The 13,562-nt window shown below is 37.6% G+C and overlaps 1 protein-coding gene across 12 annotated transcripts in view; it reads left to right on the top strand.

Moving 5' to 3' along the window:
• Window positions 1-13,562, top strand: part of LOC106872539 (uncharacterized) — a 123,360-nt gene that overhangs the window by 45,688 nt on the left and 64,110 nt on the right. For all 12 annotated transcript variants that reach the window (XM_089356004.1, XM_089356007.1, XM_089356005.1 and 9 more), the window contains exon 3: window positions 9,567-11,927. In XM_089356004.1, coding sequence (XP_089212130.1) covers window positions 9,567-11,927 — 2,361 coding nt within the window. The remainder of the gene's footprint in view (window positions 1-9,566; window positions 11,928-13,562) is intronic.

Below are 13,562 nucleotides of genomic sequence, written 5' to 3'. Positions count from 1 at the left end.
CTGCTGCCCTGGGTGAAGAGGGTGGCTGCTGGAACACCCCATATCTGGCAACAGGACTCTGCATCGTATCATACAAGTAGGAGAACCCAGTTGTGACTGTCAGACAATTTCTGTGACCACATCACCCCTAACATCTGGCCACCTAATTCCCCAGACTGCAATCCCCTTGATTATTATGTGTGGGATGCAGTTGAACAAGAGACCAACAAAACTCTCTGTAACACCAAAAATGAACTGAAGGCAAGGATCATGGCAGCATTCACCAACTTAAAGAAGGAGACTGTCCAGAAGAGTTGGAGGAGATTCTGAAGTTATCTGGAGGCTGTGGTTGAAGTCAATGGCGATTTTTTTTGAATAAATTTACTTTTTAGTATTTCAAGATATTTTTATGTAATTTTGGTAAATATATCTATTAAAATGAGATGTCAGTGTTATTTTCATTTTTGTGTAATTTAGATGACAGTTTATTCACTGCACCCTATATATATATGGTTGGCGTTAGGAAGGGCATCCAGCTGTAGAAACTCTGCCAAATTTAGATTGGAGCCTGGTGTTGCCATCCGGTTTCACCAGTCCTCAGTCAAATCGTCCAATCCATGCTAGCATGGAAAGCGGACGTTAAACGATGATGATGATGGTGTATATAAAATACATTGTTATTCACCAGAGTTGTTTCTTTGTGCCTGTTAAACCTATGTGAGTGCTGTTGCAGTGTTTATGCACTAGTTTGCTTGTTTAGTTTAATATGTCTTGTGTGTAAGCTGAGAATGGTATTTGGTAATTCCTAGTGTTTCTGTTTTCTGTGTGTGTGTGTATGATGGTTACATTTGATGTTCTTTAGTGTCATTGGCAAGAATGGAAATAACAAATTTAGTCGATGCTAATTTTAGTCTGTTTGTTGTTAAAAGCCTGATTTTACCCCAGTTCATGTAAACCTATTTTCTGGGTTGAAATGTTCATATAAATAACAAACTATCAGTTAATAATACCAGCTACACCTATTTTTGTTATTTACCAACAACATCAGTTATTGGATTTTAATGAGTTTGTTTTCGGTTTGATTTATATTTGGGCTTTGTGTGACAGAGAGTGACAAAGATTGCTGAGCGGTTATTTCTAGTTTTGGTTTCCAGACATTCTGTTGTTTTTCTCAATTGGGCACTTGATAGAAATGTCATTTGAGGTGCATAGCAATTCTATACACTGGGATACATTTACTTTCCACTTACATTACTGTGGCCAATGTTAAGTAAACACTGGTGTTATTGAGTTCACGTGGCCACATCATCATCATCATTTTAATGTCTGTTTTTCCATGCATGCATGGCTTGGACAGCGTTTATTGAGGCAGGTTTTCTATGGCCAGACGCCCTTCTTGTCAACAACTCTGACCTGTTTACAAACAAAGTAATATTTCCCCTTGGCCAGACCTTTTCGCAGAAAATTGGAAATGACATTCACATACGACATTATATGATGTCAAGACAAGGAGACACGCGTACACACACACACACACACACACACACGACAGGTTGTTTTCTTCAGTTTCCCTTCTACCAAATCCACTCACAAGGTTTTGTTCAGCTTGCGGCTACAGTTGAAGACTTGTCTAAGGTGTCATAGTGGGATTGAACCCACAACTATGCAGTTGGGAAGCAAACTTTTTAACCATGCAGTCATGTTTTCCTTTTGTATTTGGTTTGCAAGATTCTTGATGTGAATTTGTGTGTTGAAACAAATTTTATAGTACCTTGAGAGGGCCATTATGCCGATAACAATAAACACATGCACTGGTTCAGTATCACTTTATACAGTAATGCCTACACTTATATACAATGTTTTAGATAGAAAACCCCCAAAACAGTCATTGCAATCACAATGATGTTGATTGTTTTAAACTTATGAAAGATTTCTATACTGAAGTGTTTGTATAGAATAAGTAGTCTTAGAGGACCAATGAATATATTTAACTCCTTTTAGAACAATCTTCTTCAGACTGCCTCTGGTTTTATGATACAAAACTGTCTATTTTGAGATGTTGACATCTATATTAAAACTTCTCTCCTAATTTTATGCTAGGACTCTTTCTTATGTCCCAGGCACTTGCTGAACAATGCAAAGAAGTTATTTTTACTAAATCCCACCCAATCCATGATATGACAATATTTTTGATAAGAAATGTCGGCAGTATTTTTTAGGAAATCTGGTCAGAAAAGGGGTCAACATAGTTTGACGTATGAAAGTGCTGAGTCAGGGACTAAATTCCTTATAAAATAAAATTTTATCTCCTTTACATTCCATATTTTGTTTCATCTATGTATGGTTAAGAGCATAAGTAAAAGGTGTGTACTGGGGGTACATTCCAATGATTCTCTCTCTCTCTCTCTCTCTCTCTCTCTCTCAAATACAAAGGCCTTGTGCTTATGAAATATATTCAGACATGCTGTAATAATAGATAAAACACCATGTGATGTCTTTTACCAGGGTTCCTCATTTTACCCTCTTGGCTTCGTGGTTAGGGTATCTGACTTATGATCATAAGGTCGTTGGTTCAATTCCCAGTGTTGCATTGTGTCCTTGAGCAAGACACTTTATTTCACAATGCTTCAGTCCACTTAAGGTGGTGAGCTGGTAGAAACGTTAGCATGCCGGATGAAATGCTTAGTGGTATTTTGTCTGTCTTTACATTCTGAGTTCAAATTCTGCTGAGATCGACTTTGCCTTTCATCCTTTCAGGATTGATAAATTAAGTACCAGTTGCATACTGGGGTCAATCTAATCGGCTGGCCCCCTCTCCCAAAATTGTAGGCCTTGTGCCTAGAGTAGAAAAGAATTCTCCAGTCCGCTCAGCTGGTAAAAATGAGTTGTGCCTGTATTTCTAAGGGGCCAGCCTTGTCACACTCTGTGTCACACTGAATCTCCCCCAAAACTACGTTAAGGGTACACGTGTCTGTGGAGTGCTCAGCCACTTGCACGTTAACTTCACGAGCAGGCTGTTCTGTTGATCGGATCAACTGGAACCTTCTTCATCATAACCAATGGAGTACCAGTTGCTATCGGTAACTATGGCATACACACAATGATTATAATTTAACTTTCCTCAAATTTCTTGGTGCTTTTATAAAATGATGAAATGAATATTAATTTTAAAAGGAAACTATTTATCAAATTAGAATTAAATAAAACAAATTTATCATTTGTTTATTTGCTCTGAATATATGTTTATTACACACTGGTAAAATACCTCCATTGAAAATTTGCCCACTATCTACTCCATCAAACGTTTTTCTCTTCAAAATTTGAACTTCTCCCATAACTGTCCTGTCATTTACTCTCTCTCCTCCTTCAACTAACTCTGTCTCTATGACTCTTTTTCTCTCTCATTCTATGTGTGTGGGTGTTTGTGACATTCCTTTACTCATTGCCTGCCATGAAGCCTCGTATGTGCACTCATTCTGTACCTCTTATGTTAACTCTCTCTCCATATAATTTAAAGTGTAACTGGAGGAATCAACCCACCAACCTCATTTATATTAGTTAGTATTATTATTATTATAATAATGCTTAGCTGTATTTTGTCTGTCTTCACCACGTTTGGAGTTCAAATTCCACCAAGGTCAACTTTGCCTTTCATCCTTTCGCAATCGATTAAATAAGTACCAGTTTCGCTCTGGGGTCGATGTAATCGACTTGCCTCCTCCTGCCAAATTTCGGGCCTTGTGCCTGTAATAAAAAGGATTATTATTATTATAATAAATATACTGACCGAGACCTTTGGAAATGTGCTGTGCGTGAGAAGACCCGGCAAGCCAAGTAAGATCGTTGCCAGTGCCCCTGGACTGGTTCTTGTGCGGGTGGCACATGAGATGCACCATTTTGAGCGTGACCGTTGCCAGTACCGCCTGACTGGCTCCCGTAGGATTTTCGAGCGAGATCGTTGCCAGTGCCCCTGGACTGGCTTGTGCGGGTGGCACATAAAAGACACCATTTCGAGCGTGGCCGTTTTCGTGCGGGTGACACGTAAAAGCACCCACTACACTCTCTGAGTGGTTGGCGTTAGGAAGGGCATCCAGCTGTAGAAACTCTGCCAAATCAGACTGGAGCCTGGTGTTGCCATCCGGTTTCACCAGTCCTCAGTCAAATCGTCCAACCCATGCTAGCATGGAAAGCGGACGTTAAACGATGATGATGATGATGATGATATTAAGCAACAAAATTAAAAGGAAGTCGCACTTTCCACTCATATATTTCATTGACACATATTTTTATTGTAATTATTTTGTATTGCAACTGGAAAAAGAAAAAAAGGTTAATTAAATGAATATCTGCAACGATGACTATTAATTGGTTCACATGTTAATGTTTGTTCTAGTTGGTTTGTTATACAGCTCATTGTTATTGCTGTAATTATCTCAGATAAACTTTTACATTTGCGATAATTATTTTCATTAAATCTTCTCGTATTGTGCTGCTGCTGCTGCTGGGTGCAGACGTGGCTGTGTGGTAGGAGGCTTGCTTCCCAACCACATGGTTCTGGGTTCAGCCCTGCTGCATGGCACTTTGGGCAAGTGTCTTCTACTATAGCCTTGGGCCGACCAAGGCCTTGTGAGTAGATTTGGTTGATGGAAACTTAAAGAAGCCTGTCTTATATACATATGCACACACTTGTGTGTGTGTGTGTGTTGTTACCTACCACCTCTTGACAACTGGTGTTGGTTTGTTTATGTCCCTATTACTCGGTAGTTTGGCAAAAGAGACAGATAGAGTAAAAATGAGGCTTAAAAAAAAAATATAAATACTGGGGTTGATTCATTCAACAAAAATTTCTTCAGGGTAGTGCTGCAGCATGGCCGTGGTCTAATGACTTGAACAAGTAAAAGATAAAATATTCTAAAGGTGAAATTTATAAACGAAAATTTGATAAAGCTTCCGTAGTTGTCATAATCATTTTGGGTTGAAGTAATTTCTTTTAAAACAGCTTGATGCATGTGATGGAGAGGAGGATAAGGAGCAGTTGGGAAGAAAGGCTGTTTCTAATATGGCTCCAGTAGCTTCCAGCTACCATTTAGTGCGGTGGTGGGGGGTATACAGTGGGCTTGTTTGTCTCTTTCCTCACGTGGCCATTGTGAGGCAGATTCCATTAGCTGTCTGTCGTCAGTCTTTTAGGTTTCAGCAAATCACTTGATTAACACTGAAGCATGTAATTCTTTTACCTCTGCTGCTGCTGCTGCTAATGATGATGACTATAATGATAGTGATGATGGTGATGATGATGGTTTTGCTGCTGCCCTCCTTTCTGTTTTGTTGTTATTGTTAATAGCTGAGATGATTGAGAAAGGTAAGGGCTGGTTGGCTGGCTGGCTGGCTGGCTGGCTGGCTGGCTGGTGTGGGTGGGGTTCGTTCCGATGAGTCAGACCTGCTCAGCTGTCAGTCTTGACTTCCAACTATGATGATGGAGAAGAAGAAAGGAAGGAAAAGAAATCAGTATGGAGTCTGGTGTTCATCTCCTCTCAGACTTTGTGAGGAAAGGGAGAAGAAGAAATAAATTGATCTATGGAACTGATGGAAACGTGTTTTTGGTAAAAGTGCCAGGTGTGCAACGAAGTAGTCTTTCTTGACAAAGGTGGGGAATATTTCTTTTTTGCTTTACTCCCAGATTTCATTATCAATCGATTTATATTTATTGTTGTTGTTGTTGTTGTTGTTGTTATTATTAAGGTGGTGAGCTGGCAGAAGTGTTGGCATGCTGGGCAGCATTTCATCCATCTTTACATTCTGAGTTCAAATTCTGCCAAAGGTTGACTTTTTCTTTCATCCTTTCTGGGGCGACAAAAGGAAGTACCAGTTGCGTACTGGGCGTTGACATATTCGACTCTTGCCCCTACCCTGAAATTGTTGGCCTTTTGCCAAAACTTGAAATTATTATTATTATTATTGTTATTTGGTTTTGGAAAAAGAAAAAAAGAAAAGGTTGGGTAAAATTAAAGGATTGTCTGTATTTTTAAACTAGAGCTTGTATAAGGAAAGAGATTTTTTAGTATAAACTACTTTATTTCAAATTACATCTGTCTTGAAGTGATAATGGGGAGGGCCCCGAGTCGTCCCTGCCCCTCCAATATCCTCAACCAGTTCTGAAAATTCTTTTCATTCAAATTCTTCCAAAGCTCCAAGACCTTACTCTCTTTTCATTTTTATTGTATATATTTATCTCACTTTTGAGTTTTGTTATTTTCTTACTTTTTTTTGAGTAACAATTATTTTTCCAAATTAATTTCCTTATTTTTTTTTTTTTTTTTGATTATTGAACAAAGCTGACCATGTTTTGATTTGAACTCAGAGCGTAGGGAGCAAACAAATATCGCAAGGCATTAGTTTTGATGCTCTCACACTTCTGCCAGCTTGCTACCTTAATAATGAGGAGTGGCTGTGTGGTAAGAAGCTTACTTCCCAACGATATGGTTCCAGGTTCATTCCCGCTTTGTGGTACCTTGAGCAAGTGTCTTCTACCAATCAGTGTCTTCTACCTCAGGCCAATCAAAGCCTGTAGTGTGTGTGTGTGTGTGTGTGTATATAACTACTGAAAAGGTTGCAAGACAACAAAAATTTTAGAAAAATAAATGAGTAAATGAGTGGAAACTTTACCAGTGAGTGTGTTAAATAAGAAAGCATTAAAAGAGAATGACTCTCCCTGGGCACAACAAAATATACTTCAACACTCGAACTCACATAAAGAATCTTGCAAACCCAATCCAAAAACGAAATAATGATAATTATCGTTACTATTTCTAGCATACCAGTAACAACAACTACATAATGCTGAAAAGCCATTTTTTCCCCTTCGATACAAAAGCATAAACTTGTTGGTTGAGTAGTTCCAAGAATCTCTTACCACTTCATGGAAGGATAAAAAAGAAACAAAAGCAAACAGCTGCTATGATTTGAACCTGAAAAGGTGAAGCATTGAATGATGGTGCATCTCGTTAGCTCTCTATTTTTTGCATTGACTTCAGTTATAATAATAATAATGATGATGATTTATAAACCATTTCTAGAATATCTAGTTATGCTGTTCCTCTTTTAGATGACTATTACAGTGAACATATATCTCATCTTTGAGTTGTTTACCAATTAGCAGTTTTGCTTCTCCACCCCTTTATTCTACTGTTATATAACTCACCTGTAGTTATACAACAGTGAAATATACATACATACATACGTATATATATATTATATAATTGTTCTATAACTGCCTCCCAACTGCTGCATCTGTAAAAAAGAAATTCACCCAACCATATCATCTTTTTTTTTATTTGATTGCCTTTTTTTTTTTTTACTGTTATTTATTTAGTATATTCTGCTGCTATTTTCAGTTTCTTTTTCCTCGTCAAACATAATCAGAGCAACTTCTGAAATCAGAGGAGTTAACAAACCCAGTTCTGTTAGTGCTCTTAAAACATTCTGAGTCTGTGATAAACTAGAATCTTTTCAGAACCAGTGTGTAGGGTTCCGATGTTTAGATTTGAAATATTTTTTGTCCTATTTCATAGTAATTGTGATGAGAGTTTAATATTGTTTTTTTTTTTGCGATACAGTTAATTATAAAACACCCCCCTCCCCCCAAAAAACATAATAAATAAACAAAATATGGTAACTATGAAGATAAATTGTATGTTTGTTCTTTCTTAGTTGCTTCTTTGGACAAAAGAAAATTGGTTTCTGTCGTACCACATGTGACATAAAGTGCTCCATTTATCCTTGTGTGCAGGTGTACAGTGTCTGATGTTATTATATAATTAAATTCATACTTTGGGTATAAATTCTTTTTCCAAAATTCCGACGACCTCCTCTTTTCTCAATACACACACACACACACCTTTCCCGATAGGGAAGCCGTGTATTCGCCTCTTCAGCAAGACACTTGTTCCTGTCTCTCTACCATACTTGCATATCCCTCAATACTATACCCTACTCAGTTTTTGCGAGTACTTGGTGAGTCCCCCAGTGTTGGTGTCACATAAAAGACACCCAGTATACTCTTGGAGTGGTTGGTGTTAGGAAGGGCATCCAGCTGTAGAAACCCTGCCAAAGCAGATGCTGGAGCTACATGCAGCCCTCTACCTCATCTGTTCATGTCAAACTGTCCAACCCATTTTTTATGATGATGTGTTTTCCACTGTTATAGTTGTAAGTTTTGTATCTACTTTGGTAGCCACGATATTTTCTTGGTATTGGATACAGTGTATCTCTTCTATACCAAAATGGTAATACACCACTTCGTCTATTGTGCTATTGCTGATAGTTCTGCAAGACACCGAATTTGCACTGTCTGCCTTGAATCTGACTCGAGCTCGACTATAACACACGACTGACACTTAACTCTGAGAACGCGTTCGACTCTACAACAATCGATACACAACTCCCCATACTTGTCCCATTTCCACTATAATACTATTCCAGCATCAAAAAGAAGGGGATGTTAAATGATAATGATTATGACAAACACATTAGACATTCAACATGTGCAATGGTTAATCCAGACATGTGTTTTTGCTCTCCATTTTTTCCTCTCTCCAATGTATTCTTTCCTCATTCCTTTCTGTTGAAGAGCATAGACTCAAAATGTAAAAGACTTCCATTTTTTCCTGAGCATCAAACTAATACACCTTGTTTGTCATTCCCTTGCCTGTCTCTGTATTTTGATTTTCTGTATTATATTGAACTATATATATGTGTGTGTGTGTGTGTGTATACACACACACACACACACATCATCATCATCATCATATAACTCCTATATATAAAGTTCTTTAATTCTTCTCACAGCTAGTTTTATCACATTGGATTATCTGTCAGACCTAATTTTAGTTTGTTTTATTCACTTATCTCAAAGTTGAAAATAATAAGCATGCTAGTATTAGAAACCAAACTTGAAAAGTTCCTTACTACCAAATGTGGTTCAGTACCTGTTTTTTCTATTGTTTGCCTTTCAACATTAAAAAAAAAAAAATTCAATTTCCCTAATCTTACAGTCATTCTTCATCCTGTAGAAATTCTACACAACTAGTTTTGGTCAGAAATATCCTTTGCAATGTCTTGGAGTTAGATGTCATAAAATAATGCCAATGTAGACATTTTTGTTATGCAGATTTATGTAAAATTCAGAAATTTAATTAAATGTAATTAACCCTTTTGTTACTTTATTTTCATTGAAGTACACTGCCTTTATTTCAATTAATTTCAAAAATAATGAAGAACGTGGTAAATTAAATTTGTCTCAATTAAGCTGAAATTTGGATTGAACAATTATGAAATTTTGATGCATGGTTTTAATTTAGATCACTTTAAAACAGGGAGTTTGCATTATATATAGCACTAGGGGTATGGTATTAAAAGAATAAATGTTTTACTCCACCCCGTCTTTTTAGAAGAGTTAAAACAACTTTATCTTTTGTCTATATCAGGTTATAATAAAAATGTTCATATTTCATCACCAAAAATATTGTTTGCTTCTTTTTGTTCTTGTAACTGTTGCACGTTTCCAGTAAAACTTTGTTTTCTATTTCCAGAGAAAGCGTCTGCATTGGTGCCAAGTTGTGAAAACAAGCTGAGTGGTTATGATCAGTACTTACCGACTCAGCCGGACAGTCATTGGCAGTTGTACAGTAGAGGTTTTGGTTCTATCAGTGGTTCTCACCAAATAGTCGATCAGCCTGCCTCCTCGGGCCCTACCAACATTGCCTATGATATGCCTTATGAAGCTGCCCATAAATTTGACATTGCAGAAGCTAATTTTTCTGTCTTTCAAAAAGAATGCAACCTTCAGACGCCAACTTCTGTTGTGTCCGTTCATAATGAACAAAAACTCAATTTTCAGAATGGTTTAAATGCAAACATTACGTCGTCTTCAATAGAAATAAGTAACGAGAAATTTGAAAATGGAAGTGAGGTGAAAGAGAAAACTAGTCAAGATTTACAAGATAAACGACCTTTTCAAGAAACTCAGCCCCTTGAACTTACAACTCCTCTTGATGACATTATTATAAAAACAGAGGCGTTTATACCACGCCGTGTGAATTTGAATTTGGCAAAAAGCCGTGAAAATGACCAGTCATGTATGAAATCGGAAATTGGTAAAAAAACCTCAGCTAATGATCTGGATGCAAAGAATGAAATGCCTGTGGTAGAAGACTCTGTTGAATGTGTTGCTATTTGTGATAAACAATGTCTAGAGAATGCTTCTGTAACAAGCAGCCAAACAGACACTGTTACTGGTGTTAAAGACGACGGATCCGTTGGTAGCAGTGTCTGGACTGCATCCGACCGTAATGAACTATCAAACTCTCAGGAAGAACCCATGTATGAAAATAACGATATTGTGATAAGAAAAGTTGAGGATATGTCTGCAGTGTGCTTGAACAATTTGTCTGATTCCATGCAGAACAGTCAAGAAAACCTGCCTGATATGGACATAACTGAACCCAATGCCTTGCCCAGTCAGAATTTGAGTTATGACATAGATGATAACCCAACAGATGATTCCTCTCGGACCCTTGACACAAACGATTGTGACAACTTGGTGCCATTTACTATTGGCAGTAGTGAAACAAACTTCCAAGAGGTTGTTGGCTTTGATTCTATAGATAACGAAGACGAAGATATGGAAGAATATCTTGAAAAGTGCTGTTCAAGTGAACCAATCCCTTTGTCTGTGAATCCGTCTGGAGTATTAGTTGAAGCTGAGTGTCATGTGCATTCTGAAATGTCTGGCTCCCCTATGGAGCTCCCTGAAGTACTTGGCAACGGTGTCCTACCTAATGAGTCTGTAATGTCAGAAAACTTGGATAAACCTATGGATTTATCAAGTGATACTGCTGCTCATATAACAAATGAGGAATGGAATTCTGTAGACATTTCTAAAAGCAATTCTGATTTCCAGTCAGAGAACTTTGGACACGATACTCTGTATGTTGCTGATTCAGATTTACCTAATAATTCTGCAGAAAATGGTTTTCCTTCTCCAACATATGTTAGTTCAGAAAGTTGTGAACCTATTGAGAATGGTTTCCCAAGTTCCCCTGTAGAAAATGGTTTAAATTCATCATTTACAGAATGCCATCAATCTTCTACACTTGGCGCTCGACCTAAAGAACCCACTTTACCGAAATTAGCACGGCCCAACAGCCTCTTAGGTTTGTCTAAAGTGTGTTTGGACACACCATTCGCTGCTGCCACCGTTGCACACATTTCAAGTCCTGTCTCTGATGAAGACAAATGTAAAGATTCTGCATCCAACGGCTTTCCTGATGCCACATCAGACACACCAGCGACAGGGAATCAGAAATCAATAACTCAACAGCTATTAAGTCCGCTTCAACACAAGTTGAACAATATGGACATTAAACAACGCCTTGAAAATGATACTGAAATCGAAAACAGTCCCAAATCTCCTCAGCATAACTGTGATGTTGTTCATTTATTGCCTTGTGACAGTTTACAGAAAGATGGCGCTGAAGAAAATATCAGCTCTGTAGAAGAGAATAGTGAAATTCGAGAAGACCAAAAAGAACTTGATTTAAATAATCAACCAGAGACTTGTGTAGATTCTATACATGTGTCTTCGACAGAGTCACATTCTTCACTGTCAGACACAACCCTATCACCATCAGCTACAGTGTCATCTGGGTCTGGAGCAGTACGACCCCATTCTTGGAGCCCTTCAACCGGTGCTTCTGTTACTGCATCTTCTTTGTTGAAATCAAAGCGGCCTACCAGCCTAAATTTGCCACAACGCATCCGAGAAGTTAACACTCCAAATGATTGGTCAGGTGGAGTAATGTCACAGACATTTCCTAATGACTCTGATAATTCTAGCAGTGGTTGGTGGAATCAGAGTGGAATTCAGCCAATATCAGAAGAAAATGAATCAGGTTAGTTCATTTTATACGATTCTCTGTAAGTCTGTTCTATGCTTCACTTGGAATCCAACTTCTTTTTCTAGTCAGAAACTAACTGCTCACCCTTTTGGTTTTAAATTGAAACAACTCATATCAAGTTTTTGGGGTTCAAATAATTTTTTTTTTATGTGTGTTTCCATTGAATTTATTTTTATGTTCATGCGCAGAACTTTTTGTTTCCCCAGATTTCAACTTAAAACTGAATTTATTATTCCTTCCCCTCAGCCCTCCATAAACTGACTTTCACCATTGATCGTGCCTTCATTCCTTGTCATTCCTTGTGTCCACCTCTCTCCTCACCTCCCATTATCTGCCTCTCTCCTTTCACACTCTCACAAACGCACTCACCCTTTCTCATCGTCTCTTCCTATTCTCTCTCTCTCTCTCTCTCTCTCTCTCTCTCTCTCTCTCTCTTTTATACACCCTCACCACCTCTCTCCTCATCCTTCCAGCTATGGAAGCCATGCATTCACCTCTTCAGCAAATCTTCTCTTCCTGTCCCCTCGTCATACTTCAACCTCTTAACACTGGGCTCAAAGCCACCTCCCTCAGTGCTAGGCTCATTCTCACTTGAAGAATCTTGTCTTGCAACTTATTTACTGACCTCACTGATGCTGGTGCCATGAAAAAGAATACCAATCACAAGTGGTTGGCGTTAGGAAGGGTGTCTGGCCATAGAAACTATGCCAAGGCAGACACAGAAGCTCAGTAAAGTTCTCTGGTTTGCCAAGTCTTGTCAAACCGTTTGACCCATGGCAGCATGGAAGACAGGCGTTTAATGGTGATGGTTCTGTGTCATTTATTACTGCAAGGCTATAGAAGTACCGGGTGTGTGTGTGTGTGTGTGTGAATTGTTATGAGGGAACCAATTCACAGGAATTGGTTTAATTAGGGGAAAACTGATCTTAAGAATGATATGTAATGAGAGAGTATACTTAGATAACTCCAACACAAAATAATCAAACTTTTTTGAAAGAGAATCAAAGATTATCAACATATTGGGATCAGGGGTCACTGACTCAAAATTTGTTTGCTTTTTGATTTGTGGGTTTTTTTTTAATTTTAGGATGTTATTGCATTATAGCTTATAAGGACTGCTGTCCCCCATTTTCCCTTTATTCTTTAAAAATCTGTCAAAAGCTGTCTGTGTTTAGAAATAGAATATCTGACAGTAGTTGTAGGGAGGAGATCTTTGAAAATGTAGTTAGAAAGATAATAGGGGTGAGAAGTGAGAATTTCAAGGAATCGACAGTGCAATTGGTGGTTCTTACGCTTCCAGATATTCATTGGAAATATGTGGTCTCCAAAATGTTTTGTGTGTGTGTGTGTATATATGTGTGTGTGTGTATTTATATATACATGTGTGTGTGTTTATATATACACATATGTGTGTATTTATATATACACGTGTGTGTGTGTTTATATATACATGTGTGTTTGTACATATATATGTGTGTGTGTGCATGTATTTATATATACATATACATATATATATATATATATATATGCATATATATATATATATATATATATATATATATATATATATATATATATATATATATATATATACATATATATATATATATATATGTGTGTGTGTGGTAT

Source organism: Octopus bimaculoides, chromosome 8 (genome assembly GCF_046866305.1).
Source record: "Octopus bimaculoides isolate indiv1 chromosome 8, ASM4686630v1, whole genome shotgun sequence".
Lineage (NCBI taxonomy): Eukaryota > Metazoa > Mollusca > Cephalopoda > Octopoda > Octopodidae > Octopus > Octopus bimaculoides.
The sequence above is the reverse complement of the archived record's forward strand: the minus strand, read 5'-3'. Positions and strand labels throughout refer to the sequence as shown.